Source organism: Equus quagga, chromosome 3 (assembly GCF_021613505.1).
Source record: "Equus quagga isolate Etosha38 chromosome 3, UCLA_HA_Equagga_1.0, whole genome shotgun sequence".
Taxonomy (NCBI): domain Eukaryota; kingdom Metazoa; phylum Chordata; class Mammalia; order Perissodactyla; family Equidae; genus Equus; species Equus quagga.
In genome coordinates, this window is record NC_060269.1 from 150,742,657 (window position 1) to 150,762,797 (window position 20,141).

Genomic DNA, 20,141 nt, shown 5'->3' on the forward strand with positions numbered 1-20,141 from the left:
AGGCAAATGTTAGCGCTCTGCAGAAGCAGCGTCCTGGTTAGGTAGAGGGCTGACTTCTCTGGCTTCACCTTTACATCCTTGTCATGTGACACTGCTCCTCCACTTTGTTCTTGCAACAAGTTTTACCCCACATTACGGCACATCTCTGTGACCTGCTCAGCTCAATATTTCATCTGAGAGATGTCGCCAAGACAGTATGGAAACTCAGTTATGTCAAAATTTAATTTTATATGCTGATTAAAATTTGGCGACACCTGTGAAGACCTGTAAGCTGTGGGTGCGTACTTGTTCCTCCCGGAGATCGCGAGCTTTCGTGTGCTTTCTTGTTTGTTAGGTCCCACGGTAACTGCCTTTGCTCAACCCCTTCATTTGCACATTTGAATAACATACAGTTCTCTGGGGGTTTGTTTTCTAGAACATGTTTTGCGTTTGCTTCGATTGCAGTTAATAATGGGGCCTGTGAAGAGAAACGGGGCGACTTGCGCTTCCCCTGGAGGGGTGTTTTGTGCTGTGATGGTGTCCTGAGCTGCCGTGCGTTGTTGAATAGACCAGACCTCCCTCCCTCTAGAAATCATAGAGCAGAATGTTGAACTGTGCCAGCTGTTGTGTTTTTGAATCCTCAAGTTTACTTGGTTCTGTTTATCCCCAAAGTTAGAGCTTTTTATACTGTTTGTTTTTGTTTTTTTAATAATTAATTATGTTTCCATTTTATTTTGATTGAGCAACTTCAAACTGAATCAAAGCTGGTATTTTGTCTCCTGTTTTGGGAATCATCAGAAGGTTAGAAACTCGACAACACTATGTTTGGGGAGAGGGAAAGGTGGAACACAAAGACGGCTAATTTCAGTCAGGAGTTGTAAAGGAACGATGTTGCCGCGTGCTCTGGGGCCCTGCCTCCACCTGAGATTGCGGAGAGACAGGGAAGTTTCTGCCCCAGGTACTGTGGAGTTTTACTGCACTTGCCAGTATTCTCACATTCAGCTATGCCCGCCAGTGAAGTTCTTTTTCCCAGTAAAAGTACATAGTACATCTTAGTATTTTTCGTATGTATTGTTTATATGCTATACAGAGTTGGATATACAAAAACCATGTAAAATATTTCATGGCAGTTTATTTTCTGGATTAATTTTGACCATATATGATAATTATTTCTTTGCATGCTGACAAATGAACTTAACTCATTTTGGATAATCAAAGAGCATCAGAACTATGAGAAGTAACATTTGTTGAGCACTTAAAATGTACAAGGTGCCTGTCTGCGTGCTCTGTGTCTGTTGTAGGGAGGTGATGCTGTGCTCCCTCTACCGGCCAGACCCCTGAGAAGCCAGTGGTGTCAAACGCTGAGAATGCTCACAATTGCTGTGTTGTCGCAGGCGGCCCTACTTGAGGAAGCCTAGTTATCTTCTTGGGTATAGATGGAGCTGAGTCATTCAAGGAAACCTGTAGGCACTTAGGAGGGTTTTGGCTTTTCCTCTGAGAAGCCGTAAAGTGTTGGAGGGTTTGGAGCAGAGGGGTGATGTAACCTGACTTCAGTGCTCCTAGGATCCCACGGGCTGCTGCCCTGAGGCTGGATGGATGGGTGAGGCTGGGTAGATGGAGGGGCAGAGGCAGACTCAGAGAAAGCAGTGAAGCAGCTGTTATAGTAGTCTGGAAGGTACATGAGGGTGAGGACTGACTGGATTCCAAATGTATTTGGAAGGTACTGCTAAGAGGATTGGATTTGGGGTGGAGAAAAAGGGAGGAGTCGGGGAAGACAGCCAAGGTTTTTGGTCTGAGCAACTGCAAGGATAGAGTTTCCATTTCCTGAGGAAAAGGAAGTTAGGGAAGCAGCACTAATTTGTAGGTGAGTGGGTCTGAATGAAGATGCAAATGTGAGATGCATGTGAGAGAGCTAAGTGAAGATTTTGGAAAGCAGTTGGATATGCATGTCTGGGGTTGGTGGGCTGGGTGGTTTGGGGGAGAAGGTTAAATAATAGACTGTTTGCTTGTTGGTTGGGCTAGAGCTTGCAGTCTCACATGTGTCCAGGGGCCAAGTAGGAAGCTAAATGAATGAGACGTGGGGAGAGGCGAGGCCTGTGGTAAATGGCAGAGCACATCCATCACGGCTCCAGCTGATCGCTGTCCTGGCACATGTGCTCCTAGTGGTGCCGGGTCTTCTGATCGCTTTTTAGAAAAGGTGGAAAGTGGGGATTTTTACAGGAAATTTCTGAAATATCAAATGTTGAAAAGTGAGGATATAAGAAAAGAAACAAATGGGAGGGACTGCTACAAAAATTTGAGGGTGAGATGAGCAAAAGGGCATAAAAAGAGGCACATGTAGGATTATGGGATGGGATATAAAACACACTGAGCACTTGAAGGGTGGAAAGGCAGACCTAGGAAAAGGGATAGAGAACAGAGCAGCAACTACCTGTGTGCCTAGCTTAGGAGATCAATTACTATAAAAACAGCTGAAGGGGCCCCATAGGCCCTTGCCTGATGGCTTTTCTCCTCATCTCTGCCAGAGGTGACCTCTGAACTTGGTATCTGTCTTTCCCATGCATATTTTCATACTTTTACTAGATATTGTTTGAGGAGATTCACAAATATGTGACTATTTTGTATATCAACTTTATATTAATGGTACCATACTGTATCTATTTTGCAACTTCTTTTAGTTAACATTTTTAAAGACTTATCTGTGTTTGATAGTATCTTATAATTTTTTTTTCACTGCTAAATAGTTGTCCATTGTAAGACTACGAAGCTATTTATTCTTCTGGTAATGGTCCTCTCAGTTGTTTCCCATTTGGGGCTGTTACAAAGAGTGCAGCAAGGAATGTTCTTGTACGCCTATCCTTGTGCACGTATACAGTGCTTTTTCTAGAGTATATACTTAGGCATCAGGTTGGTAGATGAATGTCGGTGTTTCTATTTTTAACCCTTTTAGCATGACAGGCTTCAGTGTTTGATGAAGGCTATGGCCCTAACCGGAAAGATATATGTAAGCTTTTATTGTATACCCATTAGTGGGTTCCTCTAGAGTTGATGCACCCTAGATTAGAGAGAACTGTTCAAAGTTCTACTTTGGGGAACTTGACTATTCTTGTTAATTGAATAGTGAAGTGTGACAAATAGTATGTCAGACATTCAACCCAGAGCCTTCCAAGCTTCTGTGCCTGAATCTCCTTCAGGAGTTTAGTTGTTACAGGAGGAACATGGATATCTGAAGGGAAAAGACACTGCCATCTCCAAATTAAAGTAGGAAACAGGACTTTTTAATTTTTTTTGAGGAAGATTAGCTCTGAGCTAACTGCTGCCAATCCTCCTCTTTTTGCTGAGGAAGACTGGCCCTGAGCTAACATCCATGCCCATGTTCCTCTGCTTTATATGTAGGATGCCCACCACAGCATGGCTTGCCAAGCAGTGCCATGTCTGCACCTGGGATCCAAACTGGCGAACCCTGGGCCACCGAAGCGCACTTAAATGCTGCACCGCTGGGCTGGCCCCAGGACATTTTTCTCTATATATTGAAAAATATGGTCTGTCTAGATCAACAGGATGCTGCGGTGAACTAGGAAAGCTGAAGAATTTAATTCAAGTTGAAGTATTTTCCTCTTTTTGAGACAATGAAATGGAGGCTCAGAGAAACCAAATAACTTTTCCAGCTTTTACACAGCACCGTGTCTGACGCATCCGGATGCTGCTCTCCCCGCGAAAGAATGATGCCAAGCAGGGCTACCTTTGTCTTTAGGCCTTTATTTAATTAAGCCTTGGTTAGTCAAGTTATTGATCATTACTTAAAACAGAGGTTGACAGTCTCTACTTCCTGTGACAAATTTTAACCGTCTTTTGTCCATCACTCCAAGAGGACGTACATCTCTACTTCCCTGGCACATAATAGGTATTTGATAATATTTATCCACTGGATACTTCTCTCCTCCTCTATATCGTATTCTAGAGAGCAAATGTAAATAAGAGCTGGAGGCAGGCCAGTGGGTAGATTTTTCTAGATCCTCCTGTGGTTCAGGAGGGGAATGACAATCTTCTTGTGGCTACCTTGACAGAAACAGCTTTTTGTTTGTTTGGGTTTTAGAAATTTTTTTAATCTTTGAATGGCTGTGGGCCAGGGATGTTTATTCCACCTAGCCACATGCCCCAGCATTCCCCTGTCTTCTGCCTGGCTACCACTACACTGAAGGTCAGGGCATTTCTCTGAGGAGAGGGTTGCTATAAAGAAGAAACATTCAAGGGACAGGATGACCTCTTGAAAATTCTAAACATGATAATAGAAATGAAAAAACTCAGTTGAAGAGTTGGAAAGTATAGCTGAGAAAATCTAGAAAGCAGGACCAAAAAATGAAGAAATGGTAATAGGAGAGAAAAGAAATTAGGGGAACAATGCAAGAAGTCTAATAACCAGCTATTAGGAAATGCGCTGCTGGTATTCTCACCATTTTTCAGATGTGGAAACTGCAGCTTTGATAAGTGAATGACTTGTGTGGGGTCATCTGGCTGACTTTGGGGTGAAATTCAATCCCAGATCTTTTTTGACTCCCACTTTGCCACCCATGAATGGAACAGGCATTAAGTACCCCTGAGTATCATATTGGTTAATGATCACAGGGTTGGAGTGGGCGTTCTTGTACAACAGTTAGGGAATATCCAGTCCAAATGAGTTCTCCATAAAAGATTAACCTTTGAGATGATTAATGTAGCTACAGACACCTTAGAATATGGAGAGAAGAGATAATGAGGCAGAGTAAGTCAGATTGCTTTCTTTTCTTTATGCTAATGATTATTAAGGTCATTAGTTGAGAAGAATGGAAAGCATGGAGAGGATGGAGAAACACTGAAAATGTTGTGGGATGGGAAATGATGGAAATTTGTCAGGGAACAAATAAAAAGAATTCCCCAGAAGTGGTGGGACAGTAGCTGCAGTGTTTGCCCTCGGCTCAGCATCACATAAGGGTCTTTACCTCCACCTGGCAGCCTGGGAGAGGGAGTGTATCAGTGCATGGACCAGGGAATCCAGGCAGAATCCAGAGGGCTTTGGGTTATCTGGATCTGGTTAGTTATCTTTCTTACTCCAATCTCAAACTCAAATCATAGCAAAAATTAAAGGCATTTTAGAAGAGAGGAATCCAAAAATGAGATTCTGGAAAATGGAAAACATATACAAAATCTAGAAATGACACCAACATTTAAGTGACTGCTGTGGCAGGTACTCTGATGGATGCCTCACATGTCCGTCATCTTAGTTTCCCCTCACAGATCTTGAGAGGAAAGTGTAGTGGTCTTGGGTTCAGAGACTACGAGCAACACATAAACCCTGCTGTCCAGTAAGTATGTGGCCAAATACATTCCACTTCGCCATGTCTTCTGAGAAGTTAAGAGTTTTTAGAATGTAAGTGCTGTTTGGGCAGGGACCTTGTCTCTCTGGGTGTGCAGCCTGACATGTTGGGGTGCTCTTCCTGACCGATTGTTGACTGACTGAGTGAATGCATGTGTGAGTAATTGATAAACCAGTGAATGGTCGTGCATTCAGAAGACTGCTTCCTGAACATCTCCTGAAACTTGCCAGTCACTGGTTCAGGGCTTTCAGAGTTGGAGTACTGTGACTTGAACTTTAGAGTGTTCTTACGGTTTGCAGAGAATTTTAACGTGTTCTATCAATACTGGGAGCTGACTGGATATTATCCATTTTATAGTCAGGAACAGCAATTCACAAGTTGAGTGGTTGAATGTTACCATTTTTTTTCACGTACAGCATATTCTCCCTTAGAGTTGTCACTAAAATATAAGTATAATTTACTTCCCTTATTTCTCAAGATACTGTAGGCTTTCAGTATTCTTAAGTGCCCTTCTGGATATGGTATACTATTAAAATATGGTTATTAAAATTATCTAATAATTTACCTCGTGATTGGGAAAGCTCATTAACAGCTCCAAATTCACACTTTGGAATACCTGCCAGGAGATGACAGGGTGGTACAATGGCTGCTTCTGATACCCACTTTTGCTTCTCAGTTTACTATTATGATAAGCCAGTGGTCTAATGATTAAAAAAAAAATATATATATATATACATATATATATATGTCTATGTATGTAGGCTGCTGCAGTAGTCAAGGCAATAAGACAGAAGCCTGATGGGTAGAGCTTGCTTTTATGCACAGAGTTAAGGAGTAAGCTCCTTATTTCTATGCCATTTATGTTTGAGAGCAAGTGTATATACTTCTAAGCTGCATTGCTATCCAGAACAACTAAAAGTTACAGTTGTGTGGAAGTAATTTCCAAGACAAAGCATAAAAAATAGTATGTAGTCACTAGGTTGTAATGCTCATTCTCTGTGGCGTATTAAACGGCCGGCCGTTTTGAGTTCTGAAGGAGGTTGAATGAGCAATCCCCAGAGGCTCGGTGCTCTGCGCTGGAGACTGGTACTGGGTTTAGAAACCCAGTGACATAGGCTTGCTGTACAGAACAGCGTGCAGCAGGGTGTCAGCTGACACGGGTGTTAGGTTCACGATCTGGAGAAAATTGAATAAAACGGCCATACTCATCACACCTTGAACATTATGGTAAGCAGAGTCTTTCTGATGGAATTGTGTAGTCAGAGCAGTGTTTATCACTAATATCTGCCATGGTTTTTAAGAGTGTTTTAAGGAAAGGACAGCTCTCTCCTGGCCCATTTCTCTGTCTCCCTCTGTCCCGTCTCCCTGTTAAAAGCTGTGATATGATGCGGATAGAATATAATTATCAATATTTGCAGTTAACATTTTCATTGTAATGTGTTTGTTGCTGCTCAGACTGTGGAGCTGTGGGTTCTTGTTTAGGCTGTCTGTAATACTTGTGCTGAGTCATTCTGAGTTAGGTGAATGGGGTGAATTTCTATTTTTAGCCCCTCAAGGCCCCATGAGGGCGAAGGGTGAGCAGTCATGTGCATGTGTTCGAGTGGTGTCCACCTAGAGAGACTCAGTTCCAGTTTAAATAGGACTTTTGGCCACTGAATAAATATAAGGTTCCTAGGAAATACATTCACCTTTTTTTGTACATTGTGAAATAGTTTTGTTTCTTCTTGTGAGAATTTTAAAAGTGTGAAAGTCAACAGAGTGAAAGATTATTTTGCAGTGCATGTTTCCAACATTCATTTTTCTTTAAAGATTGACTCTTATCCTCCAAATTTCAGACTCTTCCATGTACTCTCCTTAAATTTTATCCCAGTTCTATATAGAGGCTAACACAGCTTTCACATTCAGCATATGTCACAGTATTGGCATGTGTTTTCTATATTGCTCTTTTTGTTGCAGTCGTGAGTATTCACTTTAAAAAAGAAAAAAATCACCTTGTTTTCTTTAGTCTGTGAGCTCCTAGAGGACCAAGATGAGATTTTTGTGATTTTTCTTTATATCGAGTCTGGTACAAGACCGTGCTCACATTGAATAATGTTTTTGATGGTGACTGACATTTAGCCATATGATGGGCATTTAGGTGCTTAGTCTGCCCCGTGAAGAAGATGCTATACCCCTGGGAAGACAGAAGCCATTCTGGGAAATACATTAATATTTTATCAGTAAATACCATTGACTATTCGTTATTAGTAAAATATGTATACTAAATAGGATCTACAGACCTGTAACATTTTAATTCTTGTGTTCATTTAAGTATTGATCATGTATTTCTTTGGAATGTGAAAGATTTAGAAAACCTTTATATTAAAACAAAAGTATACAAATACCTGATTTTTACATACCTGGTGGTAAACTAATATGTATTTATGTCCTCATGCAGAGCTCTGGCATCGAGACGTTAGTGGAGGAGCTCTGCTCCAGACTGAAAGACCTTCAGAACAAGCAAGGTAAGAGCCCTGCACCAGGGCCTGTGTTTGCGCACAGTAGGGGAGAGTCACCGAGGAATCTGATGGAGGGAAATCTTAGAGTTGATCAAAAAAAGAAACTATGAGAATACAGTCTTTGTGTTCGGTGTGTGTCGCCAGGCCAGCATCATGCAACGTCTTCAGCTGTTTGTGACTTCTGGGTCAGCCCTCGGCAGTCAGTTTGGTCAGGTCCCTCTTCTCAGAGGAGTCACCTAATCCACAGGTGCCCTCAGGGAGAGGAGACATGTCATTTTGTTTGAAGCTCAGAGATCGAGAGCAATATTTTGTCTTCTTTCCCATCCTTGCCCCCCTGTTAATATCTGCCTGTTGACGTCAAGGCCTTGCAAGATGTTGATAAAGGTTGGAAGGAACTTCTGCCTTGACTCTGGAATTCTTTGGAAAGGCAGACTTGACAAGCTCGTTAAGTCATTTTGATTCGTGAACCCTCATAACTTCTTTTCCCAACTTTTTTTTGCAAGCCCTTAGAATGAGAGCTACATGTTAAGGTTAAAGATCTTTGTTTTCCTTGTCCTCTTCTTGGTCATTTTGCTGCCCTCCAAGTCTTGAGCCTTCCTATAAGGGCAGAGTTTATTTGTTTCGTTTTGGGTTTTTTTTTATTTTTTAAAGATTTTATTTTTTACTTTTTCTCCCCAAAGCCCCCTGGTGCATAGTTGTATATTTTTAGTTGTGGGTCCTTCTAGTTGTGGCATGTGGGATGCCGCCTCACCATGGCCTGATGAGCGGTGCCATGTCCGCGCCCAGGATTCGAACCAGCGAAACCCTGGGCCACCGAAGCGAAGCACGAGTACTTAACCACTCGGCCCCGGGGCAGGCCCTATTTGTTTTTAATCTAAGGCGGTATCATGAGCTGAGCTAAGAATTTAGCCCTTTGCTTCTATTTTAGTTGAAACACAGCCCTTGCTCACCTAGATGTTAAGTAACAGAGAGCTAATTGTAATGAAGAATTTTCTTTGCTGACTAGTATTAGTCAAGATGAGTCAATATAAAGTTCATGAGTGCAGAATTTTGTGAGAAAATATTTTTGGAATCTTAAACAGATGTTCTCTCCTTCTGGTGTAATTAATAAGTACACAGGGGATTTCAGTCTCTTAATTAAGTGCCTCCGGAGCACTGTATCAGTGATGAGGTTAACAACTCTCATTTCTCAGCCCAATGTTAATGTGGTTTAGCCAGAGAATTCCCTGCGGCACACTGAAGAAATAAATTTTTGTTAAAAAGACAAACTGGTATAGAGTTCTTTTTAAGCCACAAAAGCCTATATAATTGCTGTTAAAGTTACTTGTGAAACTTTAAAAAACGGGAATATTTATTAGCTAGGTGTAAGGCAAATCTTTCTGAATTTTTGTTTCCTAACAGAAGAGAAGATTCACAAAAAGTTAGAAGGGTCTCCCTCTCCAGAGGCAGAATTATCCCCCACAGCAAAGGATCAAGTGGAAATGTACGTAAGATTGTCTTCAGTGATGACGTGTGCGTTTGTGAGACTCAGGCTGCTAACCGCTGCGTGGTTTACAGGTGTTTGTTCATCATCTATTTGGTTTCATATTTTATAATCCAGGAAACATTTATTGAGCATTTATTGTGTGCTTGACACTGAGAATTCGAGGGTGAATAAGATGGTTCTATCCTTATTACGTATATTGACTCAATATTTGTGAAATGAATGAATGAGGTTATTTACCGTCCATTCATGTACTGTCACCTTGAAATTTACACTAGTCCTTTGAGACAGTTGTAGGAAATTATGCTTATCCTTGTTTTACACACAAGGTTCCCCCTGCTGATTCCAAAGGGAATGTGGGGAAGTCGTTGACCTTGTCAAACTTGCTTCCTAAACATGCTTTTAGTTCTTTCTTTGTAAATGGTTAGTGTTAAAATCAGCTGCATTATAAGCAGACTTCCTTATTATACATTTTATTTGAATCTTCTGAACTTCTAAAACTTAAGGAAGAGAATTTAATTGGTTTGTGTAGGCCTTCACTGTCCAGTGTAGCGGCCATAGCCGTCTGTGGCTGTTGAGCGCTTGAAATCCTGCTGCTGCAAAGTGAGGTGTGCTGCACGTGTGACATTCTCACCAGGTTTCAGAGACTCAGTATAAAAGAGAATGTAAAATATTGCATTAGTATTTTTTAATATTGATTACATGAAATGATATTATTGTAGATATATTTAGTTAAGTAAAACTATATTATTGAAATTAATTTTACCTGTTTATTTTTACACTTTTAATGTGACTCTTAGAACATTAAAAATTACATGTGAGGTTCACAGTGTGTTTCTGTTGGACAGCTCTGGTATAGACTGAAAGGAAAGTCAAGTATAGCCCTTTGAAAACATGGCCTTTTATCACTTCTTGTGTGACCTTGACTGTTGCCCCCAAAACAACAGTTCCCTTGCTAGCCAGCCTGACTCTGGATTCTTTGGGAAACTGAAAACTCTTCCTCCAGTTTTCAAGCCCTCTGAAACCAGCCTCCCTGGTTTTTCCTACCCTGCATTTCCAGTAGTTGCTGGTCTAATCAGGCTTCAGTTCCGCGAGCACAACATGCGTGTGTCTTCGTGTCCTCACACAAGTTTCCGTGTCTCACAGTTAGTACTCCCTAAACTGCTGCATTTCTGGACCTTCAAGGCTCAGCTGCGCTCTCCTTTCTCTGATTGTTCTAGGCCTCACCAGCATCATCTCTTACGAACACTTCAACACCATGGTCCCTCCTGTTTCTGAGGGCCTGCTTAATGCCAGGCGTTGTGCTAGCCTCCTGAGAAAAAATAACAATCATGACAGTAATCACTTAGGAAGGTGCTGTTCTGACTCGTTTCGCATATTGATTCCTTTACTCTTCACAACTCTGTGAGGTTGTATTATTACCCTCATTTTGAAGGTCAGGAAACTGAGCCACAGAGATGTTAGTAACATACCTAAGGTCACACAGCTAATAAGTGGCAGAGTCAGGATTTGCACTCAGGGAGTGTGGCTTCAGAGCTCATACTCTTGACTTCTTAGCTATCCAGCTTTTCAGCTACATCTGTCTACAATGCTCACAGCAGCCTCGTGAGGTAAGTCATATTGTCACCATTTACAGTAGAGGAAATAATGGACCAAGACATCAAATAATTAGCTTAAAGTCACAAGCATAGTAAGTGACTGAGCTGAGAATGAAATTTAGGTATCGCTTATCAAAAGAGTACATTCTTTCCACCATGTTGTATTTGTTAACCTGTCATTTCTTGATTAAAATTCAAACTTTGAAGATAAAAACTGTCATCTTGTGTTTTCTTAGTATTCTTATAGTGCTTATCTCGGTGCTTGATACATTGGACTAAATGTAGAGCGTATTTTATGATATTATTAATTATTTAAAAGTTGTTAATTCTTGGATGATGTAAATGTTGACTGTTAAAATGAAATAGCCCCTTTCTCTAGTTGGTAATGTTGTCTTATTATATCTAATATGTCTAAGTGCCCACTTTTGGACTCTACTCTCTTTTTCAGGTACTATGAAGCATTTCCACCACTTTCTGAGAAGCCAGTTTGCCTGCAAGAGATCATGACTGTATGGAACAAGTCTAAAGTCTGTTCTTACTCTAGCTCTTCTTCATCATCCACAGCCCCACCAGCTAGCACAGACACATCCTCTCCCAAGGAGTGCAACAGTGAAGGGGAAGTCATCAGGGAAAGGAGCAATGACGTATCCACCACTGCCCACGAGAAAACCCAGAGCAGAAGTCAAAATGAGAAGGAGAACAAATTTAGTCATGGCACAATGGAAGAAAAGCCTGCCGTGTACAAAAAGCAAATCCGACATAAACCCGAAGGAAAGATTCGCCCTCGCTCGTGGTCTTCCGGCTCTAGTGAAGCAGGCTCAAGTTCAAGTGGTAATCAGGGAGAATTAAAAGCATCCATGAAGTGTGTGAAAATAAGACACAAGACACGGGAAATTCGGAACAAAAAGGGGCGGAATGGTCAAAGCAGGCTTTCACTGAAACATGGCGAAAAGGCTGAAAGAAACCTTCATGCCGGAAGCAGTAGCAGTAGCAGCAGTGGTTCTGTCAGACAGCTGTGCAAACGGGGTAAAAGACCAGCAAAGGAGGCGGGGAGAAGAGACGTCGGGAGCGCCGAAGGAAGAGACCTCTACATGGAGAGCAGAAACGACAAAGAATATAAAGAGGAACCGTTGTGGTATACTGAACCAATTGCTGAATATTTTGTTCCTTTGAGCAGAAAAAGTAAATTAGAGACCACATACCGAAACAGACAAGATACAAGTGATCTGACATCAGAGGCAGTAGAAGAATTGTCTGAATCAGTGCACGGTCTTTGTATCAGCAACAATAATATTCATAAAACATACCTCGCAGCAGGTACTTTCATTGATGGTCATTTTGTAGAAATGCCTGCAGTTATAAATGAGGATATTGACCTCACTGGGACCTCATTCTGTTCTCTTCCGGAGGGCAACAAATACTTGGATGATATTCATCTATCAGAATTAACACACTTCTATGAAGTGGATATTGATCAATCCATGTTGGATCCTGGTGCCTCAGAAACAATGCAAGGAGAAAGTCGGATTTTGAATATGATTCGACAAAAAAGCAAAGAGAAAACAGATTTTGAGGCAGAATGTTGCATAGTGTTAGATGGAATGGAGTTGCAAGGGGAACGTGCAATATGGACAGATTCTACCAGCTCTGTAGGTGCTGAGGGCTTATTCCTGCAAGACCTTAGCAATCTGGCTCAGTTCTGGGAGTGCTGTTCATCTAGCTCTGGCGATGCCGATGGAGAGAGTTTTGGAGGAGATTCTCCAATTAGACTCTCACCAATCTTAGACAGCACAGCACTCAATCCGCATTTGCTTGCTGGCAATCAAGAGCTCTTTTCAGATATTAATGAAGGATCTGGTATAAACTCTTGTTTTTCAGTGTTTGAAGTGCAATGCAGTAATTCTGTTTTACCATTTTCTTTTGAAACACTCAACTTGGGAAATGAAAATACAGATTCTAGTGCTAATATGCTTGGGAAAACACAGTCTAGATTGCTAATATGGACCAAAAATAGTGCCTTTGAAGAAAATGAACACTGTTCTAATCTTTCAACAAGAACTTGTAGTCCATGGTCCCATTCAGAAGAAACACGTTCAGACAATGAGACATTAAATATTCAGTTTGAAGAATCAACGCAGTTTAATGCAGAAGATATTAATTATGTAGTTCCTAGAGTCTCGTCAAATTATGTAGATGAAGACCTTCTAGATTTTTTGCAAGATGAAACTTGCCAGCAAAACAGTAGAACTTTAGGAGAAATTCCTACGTTAGTTTTTAAAAAAAAATCTAAACTAGAATCTGTCTGTGGTATTCAGCTAGAACAAAAAACAGAAAACAAAACATTTGAAACTACACAAGTATGTAGTGAAAGCAGTCCACATGGAGATGGCTACAGCTCAGGGGTTATTAAAGACATTTGGACAAAGATGGCAGATAGCAATTCTGTAGCTATGGTAGAAATAGAAAGAATTGATGATGAGTTGTTTTCAACAGATGTAAATAACTACTGCTGCTGTTTGGATGCTGAAGCTAAAATGGAGACCCTCCAGGAACCTAATAAGGCTGTGCAGAGATCAGAATATCATCTGTGGGAGGGACAGAAAGAGAACCTGGAGAAAAGAGCTTTTGTTTCTAGTGAGCTATCGAAGGTGGACGGCGGTGATTACACTACACCCTCTAAACCTTGGGACGTAGCCCAAGACAAGGAGAATGCGTTCATCCTCGGAGGGGTTTACGGAGAACTCAAAACCTTTAACAGCGATGGGGAGTGGGCAGTTGTACCCCCCAGTCACACAAAAGGAAGCTTGTTACAGTGTGCGGCTTCTGATGTTGTGACGATAGCTGGTACAGATGTCTTTATGACCCCAGGAAACAGTTTTGCTCCTGGTCACAGGCAGTTATGGAAACCCTTTGTGTCATTTGAACAGAACGATCAACCGAAGAGTGGGGAAAATGGATTAAATAAGGGATTTTCTTTTATCTTCCATGAAGACTTACTAGGAGCTTGTGGTAACTTTCAAGTTGAAGATCCTGGACTTGAATATTCCTTCTCTTCTTTTGACCTAAGCAATCCATTTTCACAAGTTCTTCACGTAGAATGTTCATTTGAACCCGAAGGGATTGCATCTTTCAGCCCTAGTTTTAAACCGAAGTCAATCCTCTGCTCTGATTCAGACAGTGAAGTTTTTCACCCCAGGATATGTGGCGTAGACAGAACACAATACAGGGCTATTCGGATCTCTCCTAGGACTCACTTTCGCCCAATTTCTGCATCTGAACTGTCCCCAGGAGGAGGGAGCGAGTCGGAATTTGAATCTGAGAAAGATGAAGCAAATATTCCCATTCCTTCTCAAGTTGACGCATTTGAAGATCCACAGGCAGACCTCAAACCACTGGAAGAAGATGCAGAGAAAGAAGGCCATTACTATGGGAAATCAGAGCTTGAGTCTGGAAGATTCCTTCCCAGGTTAAAAAAATCTGGGATGGAAAAGAGTGCTCAGACATCACTGGATTCCCAGGAGGAATCAGCTGGGATTCTGTCAGTCGGAAAGCAGAATCAGTGTTTGGAATGTAGCATGAATGAATCTCTGGAAATCAATTTAGAAAGCTCAGAAGCAAACTGTAAAATAATGGCACAATGCGAGGAAGAAATTAATAATTTTTGCAGTTGCAAAGCAGGTTGTCAGTTCCCTGCTTATGAAGATAATCCAGTTTCTTCGGGACATCTGGAAGAGGTATGTGTCTCTGTGTGTGGGTATTTGGTAGAAGGATTTGATCAGACTGTAATCCAAGAACAGCCATATCAGGCAGTGAAAGAGAAGGTTAAATTATTGGGAAATGAGCTTAAATGTCTTAAAAGTTGGCATTCTTATGGTTTTACAAAAGGACTTAAAATGGATTTGATATTCATAAATTCGAAGTAGACACTAGACATTTTATGCAGAGAAAAGACATTTTTAAATAAATCATAGGATATGAGATTCTTAAGTGTTGTCTTAATATGCAGGTACTACGCTTAAAGCAAAACCTAATATATAAGCTTTCCAGCTGACAAAGTTAGTGAATCAGGAAGTGGCTGTTTACTCTTCGAGAGGTCCTTTGCTTTTCAGAAGTAGCAGCAAAGGCCTTCTTTAAGTAGCAGGCTTATCTAACTGCCTCTGAAACTTTGATCAGTTTATTAAAACTTACATTTTACTTGTAAAATAAATTACATCAGTCTAGAGTTCTCTGAAATATATTGTGGTACATGTAAAAGTTAACCCATCATCTAAATACACCAAAATGGCTTCTACAGAACCTGTACACACGTCCCTTGCTTTGTACAAAGTGCATATTCCTGAAACCATGTGAATTATGTGTTAGGTCTATCAAATGACGTGAAGAGTAGTACTTTTGTTAATGGGAGTCATTGTACCCTTTGACTATTCCTAAGAAGTGGTTTGAGGTTAAATTGATTGTACAAGAAATAACACTTAGGGCAATAATGTGTTTCACAAAAAAGCATAGTGCTCTGCCCATTTTCAGCCATTAGTTGATAGAGCAGTGTCTGGCGCTTTTCCAGGAACAGCTTATTGAGAGGACAGTTGGAGGTGGTCAGAAGTCGTGCCACCTGTGGCTGGAGTGCAGATGAGTGTGCCCCTCCCTCCCATCTGTTGTTCTGCATGCTCCACCCGCTCAGGCTAAATCCTGCCCACACCGTGAGGCTCTCTTCAGATCCACCTCCTTCACTGACACATCCTGCATTCCTCCTCTCCCCTACTCCACCCCACCCTGCATCAGAAATAATTTCTTCCTTCTCTTCATTTGCATGTACGTTATGCCTCTTTTTTTTTTATTGCGTTTTCCATTTTTTGTGAGTCATTTATTTACTTTAAAGTCTCTCGTTAGATTTTAAGCTTCTTATGGATACAGACTGTGCCTTACTCATGTGTCGTGTCGGTGCCTAGGAGTGGCCCTGAGTGCATGCGACGATGGTAGGAAGCCCCATAGGCGACTTGAGAATCACTGCTCTAATGAGCTTGCCTGGAGATCCTTAGACATGAATTCAGTCCCATTGAAACACTGAAATATGAACTGCTGAGAACAAAAAACAATAACGTTGTTAACATTTATCTGCTTGTTTATTGCCCTGCTTTTCATCCTTAAATATTCCTTTATGTACTTTGTATTTCCCCTGGTTCCAGATTGGGAAGAAAGAAAAAGAGGAAAGAAGCGAGATTCTACATCATAGCACTACCATATTCCTTCGCTTTCTAGTATGTTGATGTATTTATGTGTAATCAGAATTCTGGGTTGTCTTGAAAGGCCTTAGCTGCCAGTGCAGTCCTCAGAGGATAGTGGCGGTCGTCTGATGGTCTGGGTGTTGTCAGTACTCTCAGCCCTGCTTTCTCAGCAGTGTCACTACAGTTTAGAGCCGAGTCAGAGCTTGTTTCATAGATCCATCTGAGGTGTGGAGGGGTTGAGAGAGTGGCCTGAAGGGACAGTTTGGGGCCTCTCTTCCTTTCCACTCTTTCACACTGCCTGGTCAGTCTCTGGGAGCTCCTACGAGGGTCTTCTTCCCCCTTTTGCCGAGTGAGGGCAGTCTTTACAGAGAGCAGTCTAGGAGCCCTGTTTTAAAGGTCACTCGTTGCCTGCCTGTTTCAGAGCAAGTGGACTAGAATGTAGGCTTTCTGATAGAATTGAGGCCCAGGAGCATGGATTACGATTCTTTTCAAAAGCTTAGTTCAGTTCAATTCTGCAGATATTTATTGAATCCCTGTGACATGCCCATCGCTAAGATCAGTGCCTGAATGAACAAGGCATTGTCCCTGCCCTCGAGGAATTCAGTCCAGGCATGAAGACCCGTTGATAACAGATAATTTATTTTAATTGAAATAGATAATTCATTCGTATGGTTCAAATTCAGAAGTTACAGAGGCTGTATACACAGTGCAAAGGTCCCTCCCTAGCAGCAGCCATAAGCATGAGTTGTGGTGTATCCTCCGAGAATATTTTATGCATGTATAAACAAATACATATTTACATATGTTTCCTCCTATTTTTCTCTTTTTACTGAAATGACACTTTATTACAATAACCGTTCCTTTTTTATTTTCTGCATACTATTCCACTTTTTGGATGTACCATGATTTACCTAGCCAGTTCCTTATCTTTTAGGGCATTTGGACAAACGTAATTTTAGGTAACTTGGTGGGTGGCGAGGTGGAGATGAACACAGGATGCTGTGGGAACCCAGAGGAGAACCCCTCCCAGCCTGTGAGAGTAGAGGCCGGCTCTGTGAACATACCCGAGTGCGCGGGAGCAGAAAGGAGGAGGCAGGACCCTAGGCAGAAGGAGCAGTGCAAGCAAGGGGGCCCTGGCTTGAGACCACGCGCGTGTGCAGGGCAGCTGCCAGCAGTAGTTCATGGTTCTCAGGGATAAAATGGAAAGCCAGAGATGGCAGCGTGTGCCTCAGGTATCCATTTGTGCATAAATTTGTGGCAAAAGTGTTCTCTTTGTCATTTGCTTGATTACCGACTTAGTGCCACGTGCTTTGAAGCACAAAAAGAAGCAGAAGGCTGAGTCTCTGTCTTCAGGAATTTACAGTCCAGTCCAGGAGGGGAGGCCATTTTGCCCAGCAGACAATGTGCTGTGGAAGTCAGAAGGCCTTGATGAGTAGAGGGAGTGGGGGCCATCCAGGGGGTGTGGTACGCGACCCACCTGTGCCAGGCACTCTGCCCACTCTGCCTTATCACCGTTATCCCACTGAATGCCCACGGTGACCTTCTGCCTCAGGTTTATTTCCCCCCATGACTGCTAAGGACCTGTAGGCCCAAAGGAGTGGAATACCTGCCCCGGGTGCCAGTGCAAGGGGCAGAGCCCCACTTCTTCCCGGTGCTTCCTGTCTGTAAAATGAAACTTGGAACAGGCCGTGCCCTGTCTCCAGTTGGTCTCTGTTGCTCTCCTTATCTCTTCATTTACATTTCCTCTCTTCTTTTCCTTTTGTGACCTGAATAACTGAGAACTGTGGCAGAGGAGTACTGTGCAGGCTCTACTCCCAGAGCCAAACTCAGAAGAGGAACAACAAACACCTCTCTCTCTGTCAGCACTAAGAACGTTTAGTGAGAATTTAAAGCTGTGAGCCTTTACCTAACTTCCGTCTTCTAAAGAATTACTGAATATTACATCTGTTGCTAAAAACATTTCTGGTCAGGCTTTCTGGATTCAGTTTATGTCTTCTCTTTTTTTCTCACTGTTTCATTCATTCATCAAATACTGATTAAGAGCCTCTTCTGTCCAGGTGCTGTTCTAGGTGCCTGGCGATAAGGAACAAAGATGCCTGCGTTGTGGAGTTCCATTCAATAAACATACAAAGGTGTATGGTGTGTTAGGGTACCAGTGCTGTGGGAGAGGAGGAGAAGAGTGGATAAAGGGGTGTGGTGGAATGGGAGTGTCAGGGCAGGCTTCCTTGCCAAGGTGGAATTTGAAGAAAGCTTGCAGGGGAGAAGGTGAGCCAGGAAGCTATCTGGAGACACGGACAGGGAGAGTGGCACTAAGGCAGAGCTGTGCTTGCTTCATCCAGGGTGATGGTCTGTGCTGTTTCTCTTTCTTCCATTCTTTCTTGTTTTCATTCTCAACCTAACCAGAAGTTAAATTAATACAGTACATATACATTATTTAAGCAAAGCATAGTTGTCTTTGCTGTGCAACCTAAAAATTAGAAATAGTTAAGTGGAAAGATGTCATAAAATAATACATATTTACTGAATATGTGTATAGTGTAGCATAAAACAGGACAAATAAGTCCCTGCCATCAGGATTGACACGCAAATGAAGGACATAGAAAAACATCCTGGAACTATTGCAGAAGCTGGCCTGAGCTTAACAGTGGTGTCAGCAGGAGAGAGCGGGAACGGCATGCTAGATTGACGGGGGCTTTAGGCCAGGTGGAACCGTTTCTTCAGCTCAGCGGACACTGAGTATCTACTTCTACTCTGTGCCAGGCCTTATGCCTGGAGATGCACATAGATAGATGTGGTCCCTGCCCTTAAGAAGCTGAGCATCTGGTTCCGCTTCCTTCATGCTGACCCAGCCCCTCGGTGGTGCCTTGACCCCCTCCAGCCTGCTTTCCCGCCCGTGTCCGGTCCTCCATGGTGACGTCTCTCTCCCTTCCCCTTGCCTCCATTCCCACAGTCTCAAGAAAGGTTGAAATGATAAGCAGAAGAACTGCACTCACAGAAATAAAACACTGATCATTCCGCAGCCTGCCCAGGACACTTTCTTCCTCAGGTGGAACTTGTTGCCTCCGAATCCGCCTCTCAGTAGTGCCTTGGGGATGATGGAGAGAGTCCTGCCCAGGGAACCTTCCTGGCTCCTCCTGAGCATAGTCATCTCACAGCATAGATGCACCTTGGGAAGAAGATAAGGCCTTTCTGGAGGGGTCTTAGGGCGCTGTGCGTGTGTGCCAGGTGCAGTTAGTCACTTTGAATTAACTGCAGATCTTGCATATTGCTGGCCTCATTTGCATTAAGCTTAGCTTTGTCAGTTCTGTTGACCTTGGTATCTGTTTGTCTAATAGTACTAATTTTTATTGTTAGAATAAGCTGCAGGAGAACACAGTGACGGTTAACTGACCACCCCGATTAGACAGTGTAATTCTCCTTCAGTTTCTAAGTTAGGAGTATGTCTGAAAAGTTAAGTGAAAATGAAAGTTTTTTGAAGTGTGTTTTCCATTTAGTTAAATAATAAACACATTACTAAATCAAAAAGTTTTAGACCTACACAATAGTTTACATTTAAGAGAGTAACAAAATCCTATTAGAGAATTGATGATCATTAGTTGCTAAAACAGTTCAGACTTTAAGCTTTAACACGTAATGAAATGTCTTTTAAAACAGTAAAGATGTGTGCAGTGTTTTCAAGCCTCTCCATTGAGGAGATGTCTGTTGAGAGTGTTAGGAGCCGTGGCGGGGCAAAGATGCCAAGATGAGGCCTGACCCTGGGAGGCCTGTTGTCAGGCACAGTGAAGGAGGAACATGGAAGAGGGTTGCCCTGACCGCTGGCATGCCAGGATGCACGTAGTGACCGCAGCTGGCCACGTCACAGCAACATGCCTTGATCACTAATGACAGCTGCTGTCTGTCGACCACTAGCCACACTGCGTTCAATCCTCACTGCCCAGGTGGGCGGGCAAGGTCCAGCCAGGCCTTGAGAGTTCTGCTAGTAAGGGATGGAGCCTGGATTCAGACTT

At 42.4% G+C, this 20,141-nt stretch overlaps 1 protein-coding gene across 8 annotated transcripts in view; it reads left to right on the plus strand.

Annotated features, from left to right (window-relative positions):
* The window catches only part of KIAA0232 (KIAA0232 ortholog), an 80,427-nt gene that overhangs the window by 49,965 nt on the left and 10,321 nt on the right, over positions 1-20,141 (plus strand). For 5 of the 8 annotated variants that reach the window (XR_006888036.1, XM_046657420.1, XM_046657423.1 and 2 more), the window contains exons 4-7: positions 7,771-7,837; positions 9,233-9,314; positions 11,361-14,646; positions 16,096-16,167. Coding sequence is in view for 6 of the 8 variants with exons in the window: in XM_046657420.1 (XP_046513376.1) it covers positions 7,771-7,837; positions 9,233-9,314; positions 11,361-14,646; positions 16,096-16,167 (3,507 nt within the window). In the remaining 2 variants the exon portion in view is untranslated. Of the gene's footprint in view, positions 1-6,474; positions 6,561-7,770; positions 7,838-9,232; positions 9,315-11,360; positions 14,647-16,095; positions 16,168-20,141 lie in introns of those variants that run through there. The other 3 variants (XR_006888037.1, XM_046657424.1, XM_046657425.1) reach the window with 2 other exon arrangements.